We start from the raw sequence: 24,686 nt of genomic DNA on the forward strand, positions 1-24,686 counted from the left end.
GACTTGGAATGCTTGTTTCATGTTATTTTTTTTCTCCCCAGTACTTGGGATTGAAACCAGGGTCTCACTCATGCTAGCCAAGTGCTGTAGTGCTAAGCTACATCCTCATCCCTTTAAAAATTTTTAAGACAAATTACATTGCCTTAGGATGGACTTAGCCTCCCAAGTAGCTGGGATTACAGGTATAGTGGCTGACTAGCTTTTATGTTTAGTTTAAACTTGGCCTTGTATTGATTTTCTTAGGTTGCCTTGAGGAAAGAGTTCCTCTTTTGTGCTCCTATCACCTCGTAATTATAGTGGAGCATTTGGCATTTTTTTTTTTTTAAAGTTGGTCTTCTCTCCTTATGAGTGAAAGCCTAGCTCCATATCCTGTTCAGTGTTACTACCCATAGGCAGCACTTAGAAAGTGCTTAATATGTTGATCCTGTGCTAAATCTGTGATTCTTCATCTATAGTATCCACTGGAATTACCTGCAGAACTTTAAAAATATTGAGGTGCAGACACCATGCTAGACCAACTCAGTTCACTCATGTGGTTAGTGGCAGAATTCAGTTTCTCACTGTCTATTAGCCGAAAGCCTTTCTCAAATACCTTCTTTCACGAGAGCCGCTCATAGTTTGGCCACTGGCTTGTAAAAAAGTGAGCATTTCATAGGATGAAAGGCAAACAAGGCTGAGTGTGATTGAAGCCAGTTTTTCCATAATTTAATCTTGGAAAAGAGATCCCATCACTTTTATCATATTCCCTTCATCAAAAGCACATTATTAGGACCAGTCCACACTTGCAGTGAGGACAATACAAAGGCACAAACAGCAGGGAGAAGGTATCTTTAGGAACCATCATGGAAGCAGCCTATCATGGACATTTAATGATCCTAGGCTGAAAAACTACTGGACTGTCTTAACATTAGGGAAAGGCACATCGGTGTTTTCCTTATAAATCTGATGCAATAAGCTCTGATAGAGATGAACTGAAAGTGTACTGACAGATGTTCTTACTGATAATAAATTAATGTTCATTATCTAACTACAGATGCATTGATTTAAGGCTGTTTAGACAACATAGTATCAAGACAGGTCAGTTTTTAGCCTTTACATGGCCTTATGAATTAGGTCAGTATGCTTTTCAAAGATTAAAAGTGATCCTCCTTCATTTCTCTAACGTTTTCTTGTAAATAGAAAATAGGCCAAACACTTTGACTCAATGCAAAATTTCATAGTAAAGAGCACCTAACAGAAAATCTAAAGGTAAAATATCCAGTTAAATAAGGAGGTTAACATACTGTTATTAAGCTGACAAAAGTAATCAATTATGAATTTGCTTCATTAAAAAAGGCCAGTGTATTGGACAATACTGAATATTGACATTAACAACCATAATTTAATCCTTCCGCAAATCCTATCAATACAAAAGGATTAATTCATCTTTGGATTGCTTACCATTTATTACTAGGATGGCAAGTTAAAACTGCTTTATATTTAGCAAAACTACACAAAGTATTAAAAAGGAAAAGAAACCTTAATAAAGGGACAAATGACTTTAACTCCGGAAGGCTGATATTGACAGCACATTACATAAAATCCCAAGTTCTGAACTTCCATTCCAACTACAAAATGTCAGCTAAAAATCAATTCATTTTTGGTGCAGAGAAACAGTTCCAGTCTTCCAGATTCAGAGTATTGCCTCTGACTACCCTTTTCCTTGGATCATTCCGTAAATATTTGTTCAAAAGTATTTGTAGTTTGTAAAACAAGATAGGACTTTTAGAAGAATGTATTCATAACATAAGGTTATAAGAACATGTAACTGAGGCTTGTGTTTTAGGTACTTTATGCAAAGGTAGAAATGACTTATAAACAATTTATTATACTTTGTTTTTAAAAAGATTAAACAGCACCCTTGGGGGGAAATTTGTCCTTACTTTCAGCTGCAGTGGCAGTCCTTAATGACATGATTATAATCACTAAGACCTGAAAGATAAAGTTATGATCGACTACTATTACCCAACATAAACAATTCTACATCAGACATTGTTAGTCACAGTAGACATGAGACTGCTGAATTCTGTGACCCTTATCAAGCCCTTGAGTATGGCTTAGCCATGGTTACTCAGGGGTTAAGTATGAATTTATTAACCTTAACAGATGGCATTTCAGCTGCTAAAGTGAAAGACAACCAGAAACAGATGAGTCACCTAAAAACTTTAAAGTTTTCTTTTTACAGTACAATGAGTTGGCATTCTAAAATTACTGTGTATTTTAGCCTTAAGCAAATGAATAAATATATTGAAGTTTTAAGGGCAGCCAGGTTTTTCTTTTGAGTTACAAATATGGCAAAGGGGAAGACTAGAAAGTTACATTAAAGCAGAATTGAAGTAACAGTACACACTTTAGTTCTTAATAGATCGAAGTGTAGGTATTTGTGTAGTATCTTCTGCTGAGAAGGATTACAAGACAATGATACACTAGTAGCAATGAGCAACCTTGGCAGGCAGGTCTTGGTTTCTGAACACCATTCTTCACGGAAAGGAAAAAGGGCTCCTTGGAGAAATGATTGATTCTAGGGCTGCGGCTGAGAAACCATAAGATGAACTGTAATTCCTTGTGTGAAAAACTTAAGATGGGGCTCAAAGAATGATGAGGACACAAGGAAGCAGACATCCTGGGGTTCCCACTGTTGAAATCTAGGACAATTAGAATATCAAAACGAACAACCATAACAAACTGTAATCTGTTGTCTAAGAATACATGAGTACCTTCTGTGTATATGTAAAAATGAATGGGAAGGGAAAGCATTAACTTTCTTTAGTATGTCAACTAATAAATATTGCTGGAATAATGGAGTTAGAAAATCACTCATTCAGGGACTGTGAAAACCAGCAGGTTCACAAGTCCATAGTCAAGTGTTCTGTCTCTATAAGCTCCAGATACATGCCAACAACTGTCTCAACTGAGATGCAATTCTCTGATGCAGATGGCATTATCCTGTTCCAGAATTGGAGGCCTGTGTTGTGATTCTTCCACTGAACTTGCCTTGAATTCTGCACATCTTTCCCCACCGTGGGTCCTCCGGAGTTTGTGCGGCAATACGCTCCAAGAATCAGGGCTGCTTGCACTGAAGCCTGGAACTGTTGGAGAGCTCTTTCCTATTCTCCGCCCCAAACCTGGCAGCTTTCCAAATAAGTTAGTATGTTAGCTGGAGCATTACTCCTAGTTGTAGAATGCACTGCCTTCAGAACCATAAGGGGTCTGTCTACCCAATACTTCACACTTCCCTGAGGACTGGACCTCTAAAAACTTTACTGGAGAGTCTCTGATGAATCTTTACTGTTTATCTGGTTTTATCTGAGGTGCTTGCACCTTACCATAACACAGCAGCCATCTTTTGCTTATCCTGCCCAGTCAATATGATGTGGGGTGCAGTAAGAGATATTGAGATGGTTCAGGTTTCATCAACTTTTGATTGAGAGTTGGAGTTTGTATAGCCCTGTGTCAAATTTTAGTCTAAATGAATATATTCTATGTGATGGTGGACTATTTTCTGACACTCTTTTCAAACTGAAATGGAATAAAATAATTTGCCACATCGGTGATTGCATACTTTGTATCTGAGGCTTTAATCTGCTCTAGCATGAGTTCAGCACAAAGGCTGAGATAAGCGATATTGCTTGGTTAAGTCTGCAGTAGTCTACAGTCATTCTCTAGGTTCCATCCAGTTTCTTTATGAACCAGCTTGGCAAATTAAGAAGACAGGATTAGAACTATTCCTCCTCCATCCCACAGGTCTTAAATGGTGGGACTGATCTCTATCTCCCCTCTAAGATACAATTTTCCATCTGATGTATTATTTTGGCAGGAGCAAGAGGTATTTCAGCGTTCCATTTGGCTCTACCCACTAGGATTGCTTTTAAACCACAGACCCAAGCACCCTTAAAATTCAATCCCAGGAGAACTCATGTGGTTGCTGCCAGTACATGTCAGCATGTCTCAATTGGGCCATGCTGGGATTTAGTCCTAGTTATTGGCTTGGCAGCAAGCAAAGGAAGTGGGGCGTTTAGAGAGAGAAAGGACTATTGCCTTGTGGCAAGAATTTCTTCAATTCCAACACAGCAGACATGTTAATTAAACTAGAGGGTCCAAGTGAGTCATAGTGTATTCCTGCAGATGATCCTACTCCATGTTCAGGATCCTATGTTTTTCCACTCTCACATGACAGATATACTTGGGCTAAATATTCAATGTTCAAATGTCTCGAGTTGTGTCATTTAACAATGAGCTCATAGGCCACAATTCAATTGGTTCTGTCATTCCACTACAAGTGATAAAGACTTTATAGAAGTTACCACAGAACCTCACAAACTTAAGTTAATTGCTTAACACTGTTTCTAATTTTTATTCTGTAGTATGTTAGAGGTAACCAGTCAACTCCCGGTTTTTGTAAATTCCCTCATAGTCTTCAAATACTCTACCTATATCATCACACCAACCATTTCCTTCCACAGAACATTGTCTCAGGTCAACACTGGTGAAATTAAGCTGCAACATTATGCCAGGGACTATGAGTGCCCCATTTACCAACAAGGAGGCATTTCCTTGAGCTGTCAGGTAATGAACTGATCTGACTCAATTTTGTCACCGTAAGAGTATGGCATTAAATACGCAAGATTTTTATGAGACGTGGGGATGCAGCCAGGAAAGACTAGGTGGATTATCAATAACAATACAAATCTGACTCCAAGTGTAAGACAGAGGGAAGAAAGCTGTGTGGAGGTGTCCTAGACTGCCATGCAGAGTAAGGAAGGCCTGGGAAAGTGATGGAAGGATCCTTGAGTCTGGAGCTGGCTATCAGAGTAATATTCCATGTTTTCTAGAAACAGGCCTGCCTGGGTATCTCTGTCACACTTAGTCACTGAGCTGTAAGACCATCAGTCTTGGCACAAATACAGTGAGACTTCGGAGCACAATAGCTGGGGCCATTGGTCAATTAAGTGTCCAGTAATGGGGGGAGGGCCTCTGAAGTGTATTCTCATAGTATTCTCATCAGTCTAGAAGCAGCAGAGTGAGATTCAAATCAGTTTGGGTTTCAGAATCTTCTCCACTGTACTAGAAGCCAGCTCTTAGAACTAGAGAGATGTGAAGTAAAATGTCGTTTATCATACTGAAGATGGATATAGAGGGGAGGTCAGGCTGGTAAGAGACATTAAGCTCCTCTAAGTAGTCTGTACTTCATTCTAAAGAAAATAATGTGGCAAAAGGAGGGGCACATTACAGATTAGTATATATGAATATATTCCATATGAATTATATACACACATGAATAATTTATGGACCCATATGTAGTTTCCTATGATATAAAATGGTTTAGCAGATTTGAAGACAGATGCAACAAAAAGTGATTCCTGGACTGCATATATGTTGACAAAGCATTCATACTTTCTATGGTATAAAAATTTGAGGAAAAAAAAGGATCCAGACAAATTCATTTTTCATCAGACTTTATACAATCTTGTAAGGCAATCAAAAACTCACTTAATTATTGCTATTTTCTTACTAGTATTTTCTCTCATTTTTATTTAAAGGCACTCCATTAAGCCTTTTTTTTTTGGTTTTTCTTCGGTACTGGGAACTGAACTCACGACCTTGTGCTTGCCAGGCAGGCGCTTTTGCCGCTGAGCTAAATCCCCAGCCCCGGCACTCCATTAATTCTGTGTAAGTTCCCAACAATCAACTTATAAATTCTAGAGCTTACTACCTTATTGCTAATAAAAGGAAGCAACATATTTTTTAATTAGTTATTGTTACAAGAAACAGGTATTAACATTATTTTATGGTTATGACAACTTAGGTATAGAAATAGTAAATGATTTCCTCAGTCCACTCGGATCAAATATGAACCTAGGATAAGATTAAATCAGATTCTTATACAGTTATGTTTTTCAACAGTTCAAATCGACAACTGCAATAGAGTATTAAAACCTAGAGATGAAAAAACTCTCAAGAGAATATTGGTCCATCTTTGTTGTCTGAAAGCAGGTATTAGCTACTGCTATAGTTGGAAAATTAGCTGATCAAGATCAAATCTAAAAATCTAGGAGAACTCCAAATTTACAGCCTCTAAAAACTCATCATACTTAGCACCTATTCTTCATGAGGACATATGTGGAACAGAATAGAGTTTTTGATTTTCAGATTATTTCACTTCCTAAGTCAGGAAACCTAAAAACATAAACTGTGAATTCAGCAAAAAGAATCAGGGATCAGGATATGTCTGTGATGGTTTAGGGAACTGTATTTATAGCCTGGCACCAGTAAATTTTTGTTCACTTTTTGAACTACACTGCAAATATATACATATATTCGGCAAGATATTAAGAAAACAGATTATAGAATCACACAATAGGATGCTGTTCCAAATGACTTCCTATGTTCCCTAGTTCTGAATGAGAACCAGTGGTTCTGGATGGTTAAAAGATATTAAAATAAACAAAAATTAGGACCAGTGCTAGAACTTTACTAGCCAGTAACTAATTTTAGGTATCAGGGGTTTCTGCAAAATTCTGTTTCTAATACTATAGGTAACTTATACCTTATTTCACAAAGGACTTAGTGTCTTCTTACATGGATACAATACAATAATGATGTAGGATATCTGTTCTAGGAAAAATATACTTAAAAAAAAATTCAGGATGTTGGGGTATAGCTCAGCACGACATTGTGGAACCTGGGTTCAAGCTTCAGTACTTAAAAAATAATGCAGGTAAGAATGGATAGTAAATTAGCATTTCAAATTTGGCTCTTGAGCTTCTTGACAGTCAATCAGAGATAAAAGTAGGCTGCCAAACTTTTCTTAGCATCCCATTCTAAAATATCTTACATGAGACTTTATATAGAGGACATGGTATGACACAGAAGATAATTTCTTTAATATCATATAGCAATACAGTTTTAGCGTTATTACAACTTTAACAGGTCTGCAATCCACAGCTTCAGAGGAATTAGACCATTTTATTTATTGAAAAGGTACCCTCTACCTAAAGGGGAATTGTTTGTTGCAGCCCTATGTAAAAAACTTTATTACAGAAAATACTATAGTACAATGCATTCTGGACATGAAGCACTTTAAACAGTTTCAGTGTTAAAAAAAGCAGACTACCTACTTGCAATATTATGTATTTCTATACTGACTGAGCATTAAAAAAACACACGGAGCTGGTTCTAAAATATATGGTAAAATACTCAGGCAATAAGGAATCATTAACAAGAGGCACCTGCTGTTGAATCCAAGCAGTTCTCCTGCAATCTGCATTGGGAATCAAAAGGCTGGAAAATATCTTTATGAGCATCTAATCTACATACACAGTCTTATCCCATTTTCAAAGATCTGTATTTAGATCTCTAGACTGGCTTGCTCTTATCTTAAATCTTAGCACCTACAGTCTAGGACTAATTCCTTTTATCTTATCAATGAAGATGATGAATCACTACCTTCTTGAATCACTACTTTCTTGTAAATAATTTTACATACTTGGAAAGTAACTAGACTTCTTTCACTAATAAGATAACCATAATTATTTAAAGATTTCCCCTAACATCTCATTGCATTTTAGACCTTTTTTTTTCTGGCAGCTCGCTGATCACTGTCAAGATATCTTACAACAGTTTGTACGTTAACATGAGCTTTGCAAATACCCAGGATCTACATTATTTCATGACTTTTCAAATATTAACAGTTTTACCAGTAATGAACAATGTGTTATCTTGAAGCCAATTATCTAAAACAATGTTCTACTTATTGAGATAACTGATCTCAACTTATATTCTAGTGGGAAAACAGACAATAAACCAGTAAATAAGTGCTGAGGAAAAAAAGTGATAGGGGTGGGAAGCCCTTTTGAGAAAAGTAGCACTTAATCTAAAACCTCTAGAAAGGCAGCAGCCTTACAAAGACATGAAAAAAATATCGCAAGCAATTCTTGGCCGAATTTTAGTTATTCTGCTATATATTGAGATACATTCCTTCTGAATTATGTAACTTTGCACTCTTTGCTAGTGAATCCTGTTATTTTGAAAATTCTCTTTTAAATAATTCTCAAAAAGCTTTTCATTACCTGATTGATTAATTATACATAAGAGCACGTCTTCTAATTCAGATAAGTATTTCTTAGTAATATTAGCTAAAATAATTTAATTTTCTAACAAGTAAAATTTTATAATGGTTAAAAAATAATAATTGAAAAAAGCCTGTATGACTTTTCTAGAAAAGTTTGGTAGATACTTCATAGTGAAACTGGCTGAAGGCAGTGTGACCCTCCCAGAAGGCAAGGGCAACAGCAGAATGCACCACTGTAATAGTAAAAGGGCCCAGGGGAATTGATAGGTCACCTATGTGGGATGGAGACACAAACTAGCTAGCAAGGCTGGGAAACATTCCCAACAGACTAGCTCTTTGAGACATACTGCCACCACCTGGGCAACAGGCAATTTGGAAGCACAGAAGGATTTTAGTCATCCTCAGCTAACAAGTATAGAGTCAAACACATACTTTCATTTTGGGAAACAGACATGTTTGCCAAGTCTTTGAACATTAAAAGAGCAGGGTTTTTTTGTGAAATTTCTTTAGAATCCTGGTGTACTTTTAAAGTCTCTAGTTCCTTATCTGTTAAATGGGTCCAAGAATATACTTCTGTAAGGTTGTTCAGTCTAAGAGTTAGTGATAATAAATGAGAAGCACCCAGTACAGTAACTGGTATATGGTAAGGACTCATAAACTGCTTTTACAAAATTCTTCATATGACCTTCCAAATATCATTAGAAACTTGATTACTTCTTAAAGCTACATAAATGTTTACTAATAAATGTATTTATTAAATACATTGTTTTAATGGAAGGAAAACAATTCACGAGCTAAAACTAAGGGAAGAAATGAATTCCATCAAAATAAGTCAAATATGAGAAGAGCTACTGCAGGGCAAGAGGCACATATGCAGATGAAAGATCTGTCTTTTAATCTAGCATAAATATTATTATAATAGTAACTTTTTCAGATTTCACTCATACACAATTCTTACATTGGTTAAAGAGGAACGTATCTTATTTGTCAATGAAAAAAAATTTTAAAGCAAATGGTACAAGACTGCCAGGCTTTACCTTCTCAAGTGAAAAAAGCTTAGAATTTGTAAGGCTCCATAAAATATAACTGCAATAGAGTACATGTGTGCTAACCAGGCTGGCGGTGTGATTGGCTACACAGAAATTACCCTTATACAAAGGCAGAACCTACTTAGTTAACAGCATAAGGTTTAATTAATTTGGTTAAATTTATGTACGATTAAATTTATGTACGATTTAAAAATATAGCATAACATTTCTTTATTATTTAAAAATGGTACTCTGAAAGACATTTCAGAAAATAAAAACCACAGGTTAAAAATTTTTTGAATAAATAAGACTTTAAGAAAATCACCAGATATTCCTACTAAATGAACCTTACTACACTGCTGCTTATGAAGCTTCAGTCAAAAAAATGGTCCAATTCAGTATGCTTTAGAGATGACTTTTAAAGATGAAAGGACACCAGAGAGGTCACCTAGCATACTTTCTACATAGAGAAGAAGGAACCGCTCCTAGTGGTATCATCTGTAACTAGAGATCAGTATTGAGACTCACAAGCTAAGACTCCTCAGTATAAAATGGAGTCCACTGTATTAGAACCAATCTTAACAACACCCCTTGTTGAGGCCGTATAGACTGCAATAAGGAGCTAGGCCATGGCAACTCCTAAGCTACTCAACAGGCTTGCCACCTGCCCTGAAAAGGGGATTAGTAAAATTAGACCATGAAGACATGGTCTATTAGATTACAGCTAACGAGCTACAGAGGTGCTCTTCTTTTATGCCTTTAATCAGAGACATAGCAGATGAAGTATCTACTAGGAGGGGGCTGGTTTATCCAAAATTAAAAGACAGACCTACACACTGGCCTCTGGAGTGAAGGACATTAAAATAATAAAATTCTGACCCCTTCCTGGAGTCAGTTTGGGCAAGTTTTAAGAAATCAGTCTACTCTAGCAAAGTTTTCAGCGACACAATCTCGTGACTGGCTCTGCCTTTTGTGGCTACTCTAGCTAAGGGTAGGTCTAAACATCACCTGGATTTTCAAACAAGAACGAGTAAGAAAACAACTGCTGGTAATACAACACACAAACATTAACATATGCCCAACGATCTTTAGATTAACTGCCAAAGCCTGTTCCATAGTAAATAATAGTTACTATTATATCTAGTTATACATGTTGCAGCTTGCTCTTCAAAAGAACATTCTAGAGTCTTTCAGAATTAAAAACTTGTTTTATTTGGCACACAACAGCGAAGAGGTTTTGCAACATTTGTCAGAGGTTGTCAAACAGAGCAACCAGTTCGGTGTAAGCAATCACAAAATTTGAGCACCAACCAAACTAGAACTAATCTTTCAGTTCCTGTAGATTATAAGACACTATTCATTCACCCTTTCTGTTTGTTGACTTTTGCATCCCTTTGTGTACTGAAAGAACAAGTACCTCTGTGGGAACTCTACGGTCTGCCAGTTTAATTATTTATCAAGTTTACTTTGGGCAAGTATCGATCATGCTTTTGTGAAATGAGTTAGGTTCTTAAATTAAAAACAAACAAAAACAAAACCTTTCCCCCACAGCTCGGCAGCATTTCCCCGTAGTAACCAGGTTCAGCGGCTGCTTGGTCTCCCACGCAGGGTTGTATTATTCAACCACACGAGACGCGTGAGGTGGGGTGAACCGGAGTGAACTCGCCAGAGCCCCGGGGAGTCCTGCGAGCCTCGCCTTGGCTTCGAATGGCACATGGGGGGCACGTCCTCGCCGCGGCCGAAGACCCCCGCCCGAACCTCCACCACGCCCGGCTTCAGCAGCGGAGGGTTTGTCGCTTCCCTCACACTGGCAAGGGCGGAGCTCCGAGCAGCTTCGGCCGCCCCAGCCCCCTCGCCCACCCCTCAGTCCCCACAGGGGGCGCGGGCCTTCGACTCTCCCCCGGAGCCCGGCACCCGCCCGCTCCGCGCGGCCTCACCTGCCGCTCCGCGGAAGTCTCCGCGCCGCCCGCCCCCCTCCCCCGCGCCCTGGGCTCCGCGGTCCGGGACCCACCCGGCGACGGCGCAGCCGGAAACTGACCCCGCGACTTCCTCACGCCCAGCTGCCCGGTTTGTGGGCGGGGCGCGAGGGCCGCGACTTCCGCTTTCCTGCTTCCGGTGTGGTGGTGAGTGGGGAGTGGGAGTCGTAGCCCGCGGGGCGCGATGACGGGGGCGGCCGGTTGCAGAGGCTCAGCTGGGCGGGCCGGCCGGGCTCCTCTGGGGCCCTTACTGCGGGAGTCCTGTCCGGCCCGCGGCGGCCAGAGCTGAGCCTCCTGGGACCCAGGGGCGGGGGCGGTGTGGCTCCTGCGCCGGCAACGCCGTCTGGGGAAGAACAGTGAGCTGAGCGGGGTCGGGTGGGGTGCGGTGCGGTGCTGTGCGGTGCGTAGAAAGTGGGGAAGACCAAGGACCAGGTGGCTGGCCGTCCAGTGCCATCGGCGGCTGCTTCAGGTTCCTCGGGGGGCTGGTGGGTAGGGGAGCCCTGTCAACTTTTTGGGGCGGAAGAGCACTATTTATTCGCGAAATTGTGGGAAGCACGGGGGTCTGGGTTCAAAACAGGTGCGGAGTGTAGACTCTAATTCTTTTCTTGGTGGTAGTGGCTAAAACATGGCTATAAACCAAGTCCTTCACTCCGTTTTATTTTTTTGCAAAGCTGTTTTGCCTCTTTTTGAAACTTGCATTAGTTCATACTGAGCTAGAGAAGAAAGATCAATCTTATTGTTACCTGGTTCCAGCTATGGGTAGGAGCGTTATGAAGTCGGGGCCTAGGGTGTTTCATGTCTTAGACATTTAGATGCATATTCATTTAAAGGCGGGGCATTTTTTATTTTTAATGTGAGGGAACTGAAAAGGGAGTTAAAACAAGTGACAAATTCCTTCAGGTGATGGGATTGTAGATAATTTATAATTTGTTTTGGTTATTTTCTGATTTTCCTAAGGACTGGAATTTTATAATTTGACAACCTTCAAAGAATAAGATGAAGTGTTTGAGTTTACAACGATGTACCTAATCCAATAAATACATGAATGAATGTCCTCTTTCTTTAGTATAGGAAATAGAAGTGCTAGGAATGTATATGGTTGTTTAATGTGAGAGCCACCATGTCTTTATAAGTCAGTGAATGTCATAAATTTATTATTGAAGTAAATAATTTAGTAAAATACCCTTCAGTAATTAATATTTTCTTACAGGGCACTTGCAATTCTGGTAAACTCAAATTAGAAAAAAATAGGAATTAGAAGCTTATAATTGATAGGCAATGTTACATGTCATTTACAGATTCCATGTATAGAATTTAGAAAATTCCCTTTTAAGAATTTCTTAGTTATCCTCAAAGTTGCGAATTAAATGGTCTTTATCCTTTTTTACTCATCCACTGTGTAGAATTTAAACTTCTCAGGAGTGTGCCTTAAAACTAAAGAGAACGACTGACAACCATCTGAAGTTGATTGACCCCCAGGACAAAGTTAGAGGTCACTGCTCAAGCATAAGGTAGATGACTTTGTTTTGTTTTGTAACCCCAGCTGAAATTTTAAGTGGTTATATGTACAGCCACTCCCTACCCAAGTATTCGTATTCTCTGTTTTCAATAGAGGTTGGCACAAACATGAAAGGTAAGGAAGCCTCTGGAGCAAGTAGGAAATGTCACTCAAGTCCTCACCATTCTCATTTACAAGATGGCCCTTTTGTACCAACTCAAAAACGGAACAAAACTCCTGGCACTTGTAATGGCTGCTTTTTTTTTCATTTAAAATTATGTTTCAATATGGGTCCTCAAAGCTGAAAGGGCATAAAATAACACATTACTTCTTCCTTATACCTCTTTGGTGTATAAATATGGACATCATCATGGGTTTCATCCCCCTCTCCTTTATTACTGGAAATAGCCACCTATCATCTCTGTTTCTCTGAGAGCATTTCTCATGATCAGTGGTTTATCCTTTTGAAACTTGAAATTTGAGTTTTACTTTTGTTAAATTAGTGTTCAGTAATAATAAGAATTATGTCAACAAATGACAAACAGGATTGGGCTGTTTCCTGAAATGAGTTTGTGAAACTCAAGGTTCTTGAAGGTTACTGCTACAGTCTTGCATATAGGAAGCCTCTGAGACTACAGAGTCCTTATGATAAAATCTAAATGATCTTTACTTTTATCCTGTGTAAATTTATATCAAGTTACTATTCTGTTGTCCTAGTAGAATTATTTTTTCATTGGTGGAGATATTAGCCTTTATGAAAATAGCACTGATTAAAAAAACACTGAGTGATAATGGAATTCTGAGTTAACTGGTATATGATACCATTTTTTTCTTAATTTGATTATCCATATGATTTCCCCCTCTGTTTTTCCCCCTTTCCTACTCACTCCAGTTTTCCTGAGACTGCTACAGAGATGTTCGATGTAAAGGCTTGGGCTGAATATGTTGTGGAATGGGCTGCAAAGGACCCATATGGTTTCCTTACAACCGTTATTTTGGCCCTTACTCCACTGTTCCTAGCAAGTGCTGTCTTGTCCTGGAAATTGGCCAAAATGATTGAAGCGAGGGAGAAGGAGCAAAAGAAGAAACAAAAACGTCAAGAAAATATTGCAAAAGCTAAACGACTGAAAAAGGATTGAAGGGATGAACAGGCTCTGCAAGCAGGAAAAAGTCATCTGGGAAATTATGAAGCTTTGGAAGGACCCCATAAGGTTTCTTTGGATTTTATGCAAGTTGTTATTGTCCAAGTAGAAGAATCATTCTGGAATCTGACCTCAATACTGTAGTAGCTTTTAGGCCCAGGCATAGATGTTTGTTGGTGACCATTGGCAGTTGTTACAAATTTGTAATGATTATACTGGTTGAGCATCGCTGATGCCTAACCCAGAGTACTCCAGAATCCAAAACTTCGTATGCACAGATGTGATGCCACAAGTGGACAGTTCCACAGCTGACCTCTGATGGGTCTCAGTCAAAATACAGAGGCTCTAAAAATGTACAAAATTTCTTCCAGGCTATAAGAAACAAACGATTTTTTCAAGATGTCTCATTATATATATGCAAATATTCCAAAATCTGAAAACATCTAAAACATTTCTGGTTCCAGGTAGTTCAGAAAAGGAATATTCAATCTGTAGTACAAATTCTTTATCATTGACTTAGTCATTTGCCATTTTTTACCTATATTCTGAAATAGAAACATCCTGTGGAAACAAATGACTTTATATTATGAACTCTATTCAAATAGTGGTTTAAAACAGAGTCCTGTACTTTTAAGAATGTTAAAGTCAAACTTGCCCTCTTTGAAGTGAAAGTCTGCTTGGGCTTAAAAGAAACAGTATATTAATCAAATTTTTTTTTTTATCATCATTGCTTGTTTCTTGGAATCACTTCTGACTTTTTCAAAGCAAAATAATATTGATCAATAATTACATCTATTCTTTATTTTTCTTATTTTAGCCTTTGAGACAACTGGTAATTATCAAGACATTCTGCATTTTTTAAAACCTAATTTTTGAAAGAACTATCTTATTTTGACTATGTACAGTACCACCTTCTAGATGTAATTTTTGTACTTACAAACACTGCCACTTTCTTAGAGATGAGTTGTTAAGTAACGCTATGATTTAAAACTTGCAGTAAAAATGCCAAACACTGCAATATCTTGGAAGCAGTTTTTTTTTGTGCTAAAACTGTGAAATAGTTAAAATGTCTTACCAGATAATTTGCTCATTATATATGTAACATTTTTGTTTTTATTCCATTCTTTGTTTTAACTTAGTGGTAATGCTGTCCTGTACTTCTGGTCAAACAGGTTGAGGTGAAAATTAACACTTCATTCTTTTAAAGAGCTCTTAAAGAGTTAATATTTAAGCCATACTTCATAAGTGGTAAAGAAAGGCCTAAAATTAGGAAAAATTTGGGCATAATAATAATTGCACGAACAGAATAAAGTATTTCAAAATAAGTATGTGCTATAGTTAGGTTCTGACTAAAAGATCTTTCGATTAAGGAGTACAACCAGAACTTTTGACTATTAAACATGGCTTTTCTAAATGCATGATCCAGTCATTGTATTTACTGCAGCATTTAATAGCTTATTAATGTTTTTTGCACCTCTGATGATGAATTTTAAGTTACAGTGATTATCCCACAGTTCTAATTTAAAATGAAACTATGAAATAAATTTGATACTTTTTTATAGAAGTCCTGAGTTTTTGTCTTTTTGGTGGGGAGAGTAATTTAAATTAGCTCTGTTGTGTAAATTAGACTTTTTAAAAGGTTATAAAAAAAAGATTATGCATTTTATTTGTAGCTAAACTTGATTCTGGAAGTTTGGGACAGTGTTTCTCAAACTTGAGAACTGAAGGACTCCTGGGAATGTTTATGGATCAGTTTGAACAATACTTTCTGCTATCATTTTTAGGTTCTGAGTTCCTATTTAAAGTCAGTGCAGTCAACATATTGCAACTCTAGACATGAGTAATTCAACTTTTAGTTACGAGCTGGTTATTCAGGTGATCTAGAATATGTTTTTATATTATTATTTAAATTAAAACTTGCTTATATAGAACTACAAGCCCCCATGGGTCTGCAGAGCCCATTTTATGAAAAACTGGGTTAAGATTTAAAATGTTTGGGTGTTTGTAGTCAAGTTATTCATGGAAAGAACTTACATATGTTTTGCTTATTTTAGAGTAAAAATGTTGAAGCACAAGGTATAATTTAGTCACTAAAGCAGAACCAATAAAAATTGGTTGTTGCGATAATCTAAGGGTATTTAAAAGTGTTTTTCTATAATTATTGTTTTGACACATGCCAGTGTTGTATTTGTTTCATAAACTATTTGTTATCCAGCTTTTCTCATTTTTTGAGCTTATATGAGATCGACAGAATTTTATAATGTTTATGTTGGTGTGTATGTGTGGGGTGTATAAAATACAGAATGCTGTGAGGTTTGGAATACTTCAAAAAATCCATCTTCTCTCACTGTGACACTGTACAGTACTATTGTTGAAAGAATGCCATTATCCAGAATACTTCTATCCAAAAAATGCCTATCTACTTAAGTATGTTGTTTCTTAAGTTTTAAGTACTAAATACAGTTACATTTTCATGGCTGGTTTTGGATTTAAAAAAGGAACAAGCTGTCCCAGGCTCCCTATTAACAAATATTTTCCAAAAGATAGAGATTTGTGTGTCACATTTTGACCTGTGGTGTTCATGTGATAAACTTCAGCATGGTATTACTACTCTATTGGACATGCTATAAGGGCATTTTTTAAAAAAATTTTTTTTTTACTTACACAAGCTAACTGGAAATAAGCTCAGGAAGCTGAGCTGAAAATCCAATTTTGAAATAACTGCTTCACCCTTTTCTTCCTTACACATGAAGTAAAGGAAAGTTGGAAAGGGCACTTTACATCTTATCTAGTTCTAAATCAGGAAATTGACCCTGTCTAGGAATGGTTGCTTTTATGTTTGCATTGGGTTATAGGACCACTCTGACTTTATATCTGGAATAAAGGATAAGTTTTGCATTTCTCAAACATATTAAAAGATTCCATGGTCAGATACCAAAACTTTTGGAAATATAAGTAGAACTTGGGTAAGTTTCTTTCCTGCATGACTTCTCAGTCTTTTAATTAAACTACCATAGACTCCTTTATAACCTCCCCACAAAACATAAACAATTTAAAAGCCTAGTCTAAATAAATTTAGGTTATATTTTAAATAGTGTAGTTATTGAGATAGCATTTTAAAAAATGTATTGAGTCTAGGTTAATTACATTAAGAAATATATGACAGTTGGGTGTGGTAGTGCATGCCTATAATCCCAGCACTGGACAGGAGGATTGTGAGTTTGAGGTCAGCCTGGGCTATAAAAGTGAGCTCGAGGCCAGCCTGAACTGCATAGTGAAACCCTGTCTCAAAAAAGCGGAAAAAAAAAAAAAAAAAAAAAAAAAACCCTAAAAAGCAATGACAGAAATCTTTTAGTTAAAGTGGAATAAAAAAGTATTACTTTCATTTTTGTTGGTTTTTATCTTGAGATGTCTAAGACATAGCTAGTTGGCTAAATTAAACCCAGGAGCCAGCAACGTTATTTGCACGTTTAGAGTTTGTGTAATGGTAAGACTGTTCTTGTAAAAATGAAAATATGCTTTATGCATGAATGACAGTTAGAGAACACCAGGAAGGATTTAGCTCTAGAAAGTATTTGAGGATATAATGTGTGTATTTTCTTCCCTGTCCTCCCCCTCTCCTGTCTTCTCCCCTCCATCTCTTTTTCCCTCTCCCTCTCTCCCTTCTCCCTCCTTTCTATGCTGGGGATTGAAGTCAGGGCCCTTTGCGTAGGCTGGGTAATGCCTACCACTGAGGTACATCCTGAACCATCGATACTCTTTAATTAAGTTAACATGAGGGCTTTACTTTTAGACTAAATTTTTTAAAACATGCTTGAAATCTGTGTTGAAAAGACAAGACGTTTTCATAATAAGAAAACTTAAATGCATGAACAGCTATTTTTCAGATAAAGTACGTATGTTGGAAAAGCTAGTACTTAATATTTTAATTCTACTTAGCCTGTGTCTGGCCTCAAAGCTAGATATTTTTAAATAGTTATTTAGAAAGGCAAATCTTAATTAGGCCAAGATTATAGTTCATTTTTGATGCAGGACATTTAAGACTTCCAATACCACCTAACAGCACCATCAGTCATCCTACATACACTGGTCTGGAGAAAAGGAGAAAAGATGGATTATTGCAAACCTCATTCCTACATCTCAAAATGCTTTGATAGCACCTGCTGTACTAAATGGTGAGCAGATACCATCATTCTACCTTAACATAAGGCATTTCTCACAAGGATTCTGGGCTGATTTTCTTTTGCTGCTTATATAAAACAGGTACTTTAAAATGAAAACTAAAAATTGAAATTAAATCCTGCCTTATGCTAATACTTAAACTACATGGCAAACATTTGCAAAAGATGTACATAGAATGCAATTAATAAGCTAATAGGAATTTGTCAGGAGAAACAGTATTGTGTTAAAACATTCACAAATTTTTCTTGCAATCCAGGATTTAAGAAATCTTACTCTCAATTCACAATTCAATTATACTACAAATTATAGCTCCTTTTATATTACTTAGTGACTACTTCCTTTCTTGCCCCTATGGTAAAACGTAATATTACCTTAAAATGAGGTAGCAAGACAAAATGTTTAAGCCGGTATTAAGAGGGCTGCTGGAACATTGGAATTATCCCTTAGGGGCCTTTTTGTCATTCAGTAAGTATGTTATGGTCATTTTATCATTGGATTACTTGTTTCAGTATGAATACTTAGTTTTTCTGTAGTTATTTCTTAGGCAGTTACAATTTTTACCTTATACTAAGTAAAAATTCTAACCCATATGTTTTGAGAATCCATTGTTAATACTTACCTAAGGATTTCCTCATTTTATTCAGAGCATGAAAACTTGGTGAGCACTTATTCATTTAGTGAATACTGAACACCTATTGTATGTCAACACTATTTTATTCCAAACACTCTATATTAACGTAACATCATATCCTTTTCTGTGTTCTCCAGGAAGTTTATGACACTTTACAATAATGTCTGTATGTAATTAATGACATCTGTCCAAAGTTTTCTTTCATACAAACCCAAGTCCCGCCTATCAGTGGAATGGCATTCTACCTTGAGAACTCTTCCCAGGTTTCTTCTTCACAGTAACTTTCATTCTGATGGAACTCTTTAATTATTCCATTCCTCTTTACTGTCCTTGCAGATTTTTCTGATGGATTGTCTCCTAAATCTTAACTCATCTCTTCAAACTTCAGCCACAGTTCTACCCTGTTAGCCACTGTCCCATATTATCATCAGTGTCTTTATAGTTTCTTTTATTAATGAAGCTGTGTTTGCATTCATATATTTTATCCAAGCTTATATTTTCTTTTGTTTTGTCTTGCTACAGACTTCAGGCTGGCCTTGAACTTGCTGTGATCTTCCTGCCTCAGCCTCCTGGGTGCTGGGATTACAGCTGTGTGCCACCATGCCTGGCCCAAGCTTATATTTTGATTGGTTCTCTGGGATCTTAAGGATAGTTCTCCAGAGATAAAAATCTTAGTTTTTCATTTATTTTATTTATGTCATTTGGGAGAGCTCACTGCCCTTATTCTTCAAGATGGATCTGTGGGTGGTTCCTAAAGGATCCTAAGTATCCGACGTGTACGGAGCATTTACAACTACATGACATTCCTCAAAGTAGTAAACTAAGGAGGGAAAATCAATTTTAGGCAAATTCATAAATAGAATGAAATCCTGCACGAAATCAAGTGTAGGATTTAAGTCTTAAAAGATTTAGGATTTTGTAGTTTATAATCTCATGTTTCTAATGCAAACTAAAATGAGCTCTTAAGCTTAATGAAATAGAGGACTATTATAAGTCCAGCAACTATAATTCAGTTTTGAACTTCTTTTATTTGTTAAAATAGTCATATCTGTGCGAGTGAAATGATTTTCACCATAATGCAGTTCATTGGTTGTGGCTCTTTTCATCTTGTGGCACCCAGGACCCTGGCTGGAAGGTTTTCCCAGTGCTGGTGGGTGTCGCTGAGGGTTCTTCTTTTCCAAAGTATGGTGCAGAGGCGTGCCCTTTAATTTGAATCTGAACAGGTGGAGGCAAGAGTTCCTCACTGGTCTCTTTACTAAGGAGCTTTTCTTTTTCATAAAAACCTTTGCTTTTCATCTTTATTTCTTCTCTGTACTTTTCATTCTTTAGTATTTCCTGCACATAGATACAGAAGTGGAAAAATTATTAAATTTCTAATTGAAAAATTTAAAAATAAAGTTTTGAAAATAAGCCAGTAACAATAAAATGGTAAGGCCAGGTGTTGTGGTGCATGCCTGTAATCCTAGCGCTCAAGACTTGCGGCTGAGGCAGGAGGAGGATCGTGTGCACACACATTCATACTTTTACTTGCTTTGCATTTAAGTGTATAAACATGTACATAAGTTTGAGAAAGCTGTACTACTGGTAAAATACCCCCCATTTTATGTTACAAAATAGAAAGGCTTGAAGGACCAAAAAATAGAAATACTACCTAAAATGTAAAACAAACTATTTAACATGAGCACAAGAGTATAAGTCACTCCATTGAAGATTTTCTAAGCTTAACAGCTATTTTCTACCTTAAAGCCATCATCAGTGACTACTTTTCCATTGCAAAGGAAGAGACACTGGAATTATTTTAAAAAGGTATTCCTGCCCCCGCCCCCCCTTGGAAACTAAAGCCTGAATGTAAGGCCATCGTCTCCAGTGCAAGTTGAGCATGTGCTACACACTAGTTCCAGAGAGAAACTTTGCTGTTGGAAATGCTTCCTCAAATCATTTACAAGCAACTTCTGTTCCTCAGATTAGCTATTCTATCTAGAAAGAGCTATACCAAAAATTAAATATATTTTATTACTGAATTTCAATAAATATAATCACATTTAAAAGCATCATTATATGCACCACTAAAAAAGAAAAGCAGTAAACTTCATGCATCTTGATTTTAATAATGTTAAAATTTGAAAAGATATGCATCTTAAAATCATGAAATATAGTAATGTCCTTTGTTGAGAGTTCTCTATTAATGATTATTTTTAAATGAATGAAAATTTTTAGTGTTATTTTTTGCTCATCTGTATTTCCTGAGTTTTCTTAAGGAAAAATGTGAAAAAATTAGAATGTTAATGTAACTAATATCTTACAACATTGACAAAAGCAAGTTCTCACGTGATTTTTAAACTTTAACACTGTAGAAAAATGACCCTTAAATGGCAACATCTGGCTGTCTAAGTCCTTCAGGAAGGTAAACACTGATACTTAAAATAACACAAAATAATGATTTGAAGTTAAAAGGAAAAAAGTTCTCTTGGTTACAGTGTTACAGACATGGAGTTTTAAATGTGAAGAATGGCCCATCTATTGAAAATTTCCCCTGAAATATATATATATATCTTTTCTTGGAATTTTTACAACACAGAACAATTCTCCATAACTAGTTTACTTAATAACCACAGTAACTATAAGTTTAGGGGCAGCTGCTACAGATGAGGGTGAAAGTAGAGAAATTAGGCTTTGCCTTTCCCACACCCTGTAGAATTCTTACACAAAGCCATTTTATACAAAGGAGATACTTCATTATAATAATGGAAATAATGGAATTAAACAAAAATACTTCTTTTGTATTTCCATGGTCTTTAAGTTTCTGGGTCTTTATGGGAACATAGTCTTTGGAGAAGAATGTTAAGGTTTAGGACCAGGTTAAATTTGTACTAGTACTTGGCCTGAAGTAGCAAAAAGCTACTCTGAAGTCGGTAAGGAGCTCGCTTGTTTTTAAAATAGTATCAGTCCAAAAAAAAAAAAAAAAAAAAAACCAGTATCAGTCACATTACCTCAAGCTGCACCAGTGCCTAGTTTATTTACTTCACCTCTTTTCCTGCAGTCACACAGCTGGTACACATTTATGCCTTCAGAATGAAAGGCAGTGGAGAGCTTGAGGGTGTAGCTCAGTAGTAGAACACTTGCCTGTCACATACAAGGCCTTGGGTTCAATCCCTAGCACTACCAAAAAAGAAAGTGTGTGTGTGGGGGAGCAAAGATATGTTCTCTTGCCTTCACATAATTTTTTATTTAACATTATTCTTCCAAGTCAGTCTCTTATAATAGCTATTTAGGCAAATTAAAAGCCAGTATGAATAAATTAATTATTTTGACATGATGATTAAAAATTGCTGAGTTGAGGAACAGACTATATTTTTTCCTAGAAAAATCATTTAATTTATATTTTTAACTAATTGGTACCAGGCAGACCACTGCTAACATCTTCCAGGGAAAATTATACAGAACACACATCTAGTTTTGTGAACACTTGGAACTAAGGTAAGAATTGCAGACTTTAAAGACAAACTATCTCTTAAGAAAGTATTATAGTGTGGAAATTACTGAAAACAGGGATTGTTTTGTCTTGATATGATCATCAGTTAACAGTATGTTCCAGTGTTTGCGTAGGGACAAACCAAAAGCAAAGTCTTCCTTCATAGTTTATATATTGAAAACACATACTTATTATCTCACCTACTATTTTTCTTCTTGTCAAATATTTTGCTTTAGCTTTAAAAAAAGATGGTTCTATGTTACTTTTTCACTTGTATCATGATTTGCTTAACAATTCCACTACCATTTCTAATATTTCACTTCTTTATTTAAAAACATTGTAATGGTCGTCCTTGTAGATAATTCTTAGACTCAGGGTTGCAATCCCAAATCTACCTTTTTTCTAGCTGTGTGTCACCAAAGAAGCTACTTCATGTTTTCAGCCTTAGTTTCTTTATATGAAAAGGGAAATAAAGTTAATTCATTAATAGTATTATATTTATTAAGATTGCTGATTATGTGGTATAAGATGATTATGCTTTTATAAAACTGTGGTGCCAAATGAAGTATCTTTTATCTTTTTGTCCCCTAGATTGACAGATCTATACATATTACAGATATTGGATCTTCATATGTAAGCCAGACATTACCATTGGCTTAAAATATGAATCTTTAAAGATTTGTGACGGTGAAAATATAAGTATTAACACCTGAGATACTCATATGTATACCCTTAACATTGTTAGATCCTCTGAAACCTTCTCACTGGTGGTTAATCCTGGTAAGAACGTGGGCTCTGAAGGCAGGTGACCAATTTACAAATCCCAATTTTGCCATTCACCAGCTGTGTGACTGGACTACACTGTTTTAGATGTGTCCTAACAAAAAATAAGCTTCCAAGTTTGAGTTGATTCACCTATCAATTAATGGTCCTCTAGATCAAAACTCAGTCAATAACAAACAGACCCAGAAATGAGTGAATTAACAAAAATCTTTAACATAGCTACTATAAAATGTTCAAAGATCTACAGGAAAGATGACCATAAGGAAGAAATAAATGAAAACTACTGAAAAGAACTAAATGGAACTCTAGAGGTGAAAAATGAAAAATTTAATGGTGTGCTTAACAGCAGATTAAACACTGCAGAACAAAAGAACAGTGAACCTGAAACAAGGCAATGGAAAATGTACAAACTGAAGCAAGAGCTTTTTTTTAAGCTTAAAAAGTAAACAGTTTCAGTGAGCTGTGGCACAATATAGAGTAGTCTTACATACATGTAACTGGAGTCACAAAACAATAAATCATGACTAAAAATATCCAAACTGGTAAAAATATAAATCTGCATATCTTACAAGCTAAGATATGAGACTTCAGCAGTCCCTAAGCAGGATAATCTTAAAGTCAAATTATATACAAATCAAACTGATAAAAGCTAATGATAGAAAATCTTAAAACAACTATGGAAAAACACGTTTATGCAAGAGTCAAAGAGAAGAAATAGAACTGAGTTCTCGTTAGACAGAATGCAAACTATAAGACAGGGGAATGACTTTAAAGTACTTAAAGAAGACAAACATGCCAACCACATATCCAGTGGAAATACCCTTCAAAAATTAAAGCATAATAAAGAATATTTTCAGACAAACAAAAGCTGGATTTGTCACAAGCAAACTTCTGCTACAAAAAATGTTAAAGAGGTGCTTCAGTTCATGAAAAATTATACAGATAGAAACTTCAGTAAACTCAATAGAAAGAGAAGCACTGAAAATTATCAAAACAAAGGTCTTAATTATATCAGATTTTTGGGTACCCTGCTATGTAGTGGATGCCCTAGAACTCTGTCCATCCATTCCAAGTTCCATGAACACACGAGGGGTATCGCTACATTGTCCAATGAAACTACTGCCATGGATTTTGAAGCTTATGATGATTGTACTCCCAAGAGGAGTTCTCAATCTCTGCAAACCCAACTCAGGAGAAACACAGCCTGGAAGGCAAGAGGACAGTTATATCTATAGGCAGCCTTAAATGAATAGCACTCTATCTCATTATCTCCCTATTCACATCTAACCAGAGCTTTTCACCAAACTGTCCATATGCAGACTTATACCACTGTTGTCCTGCGTCCCCTGACTAGGGATTTCAACTAGTATGTCACAATGGTCCTTCTTTTCCTTCTGAAGCTGATTGAGCCTCATGGAGTTGACAGAAATGTTGTAGAAGGTCATCTTCATTTTAGGAGTGTCACATATGAGTTCCCTGGAGTGAAGTATTAAAGAATATGGTTCTCTACTGATCTCAAGGAAGAGGAGAAAGAAACCATACAGACAAGGGAAAAAGCATGAGCTGTATCAAAATCTTTATGTCAAAACATTCCCTAAATGTATCATGAATGACCAGCATTTTATGATAAATCTTCTCATTTCAACAGGCAGTACAGGTGTTCAGTTGGAGCCAATCATTTTAGTTCTGAGGTTTTTTTTTTTTTTTTTTTTTGGTTTTTCTCCGGTACCAGGAACCGAACTCACAACCTTGCGCTTGCCAGGTAGGCGCTTTGCCGCTGAGCTAAATCCCCAGCCCCTAATTCTGAGTTATTTACAGAGCCTTGATACTGGGAACCAGACAAATTCATCAGTATGTATTAAAT

General features: G+C 36.7%; 2 protein-coding genes across 8 annotated transcripts in view; one reads left to right on the forward strand and one right to left on the reverse strand.

The window, feature by feature from the left end:
* Positions 1 to 9,403: 9,403 nt before the first annotated feature.
* Positions 9,404 to 15,318, forward strand: Smim15 (small integral membrane protein 15). Of its 4 annotated transcripts, none has more exons than XM_005392651.1 (3): positions 11,268 to 11,470; positions 12,518 to 12,625; positions 13,505 to 15,318. In XM_005392651.1, exon 3 carries the CDS (start codon positions 13,527 to 13,529, stop codon positions 13,749 to 13,751), a length of 225 nt encoding a protein of 74 aa, XP_005392708.1. In that variant the 5' UTR covers positions 11,268 to 11,470; positions 12,518 to 12,625; positions 13,505 to 13,526; the 3' UTR covers positions 13,752 to 15,318. The 4 variants fall into 4 exon arrangements, with proteins under 4 accessions (XP_005392705.1, XP_005392708.1, XP_005392707.1 ...); XM_005392650.1 differs by lacking the exon at positions 11,268 to 11,470 and adding an exon at positions 11,495 to 11,583; XM_005392649.1 differs by lacking the exon at positions 11,268 to 11,470 and adding an exon at positions 11,510 to 11,599.
* A 4,257-nt stretch (positions 15,319 to 19,575) lies between these two features.
* Positions 19,576 to 24,686, reverse strand: part of Ndufaf2 (NADH dehydrogenase (ubiquinone) complex I, assembly factor 2) — a 94,419-nt gene continuing 89,308 nt past the window's right edge. For all 4 annotated transcript variants that reach the window (XR_001235670.1, XR_001235671.1, XM_013518417.1 and 1 more), the window contains exon 4: positions 19,576 to 19,902. Coding sequence is in view for 2 of the 4 variants with exons in the window: in XM_013518417.1 (XP_013373871.1) it covers positions 19,651 to 19,902 (252 nt within the window). In the remaining 2 variants the exon portion in view is untranslated. The remainder of the gene's footprint in view (positions 19,903 to 24,686) is intronic.

This window comes from Chinchilla lanigera, unplaced genomic scaffold (genome assembly GCF_000276665.1).
Source record: "Chinchilla lanigera isolate Chin_1 unplaced genomic scaffold, ChiLan1.0 scaffold00045, whole genome shotgun sequence".
Taxonomy (NCBI): Eukaryota; Metazoa; Chordata; class Mammalia; order Rodentia; family Chinchillidae; genus Chinchilla; species Chinchilla lanigera.

Bases quoted from the DNA above. Each gene is read 5' to 3' on its own strand.
- Smim15 (XM_005392648.2), top strand. From the start codon at position 10,853: ATGGGGGGCACGTCCTCGCCGCGGCCGAAGACCCCCGCCCGAACCTCC. The intron at 11,262-12,517 runs GTGAGTGGGGAG...TCCACTGTGTAG, and splicing joins TTCCTGCTTCCGGTGTGGTG to AATTTAAACTTCTCAGGAGT.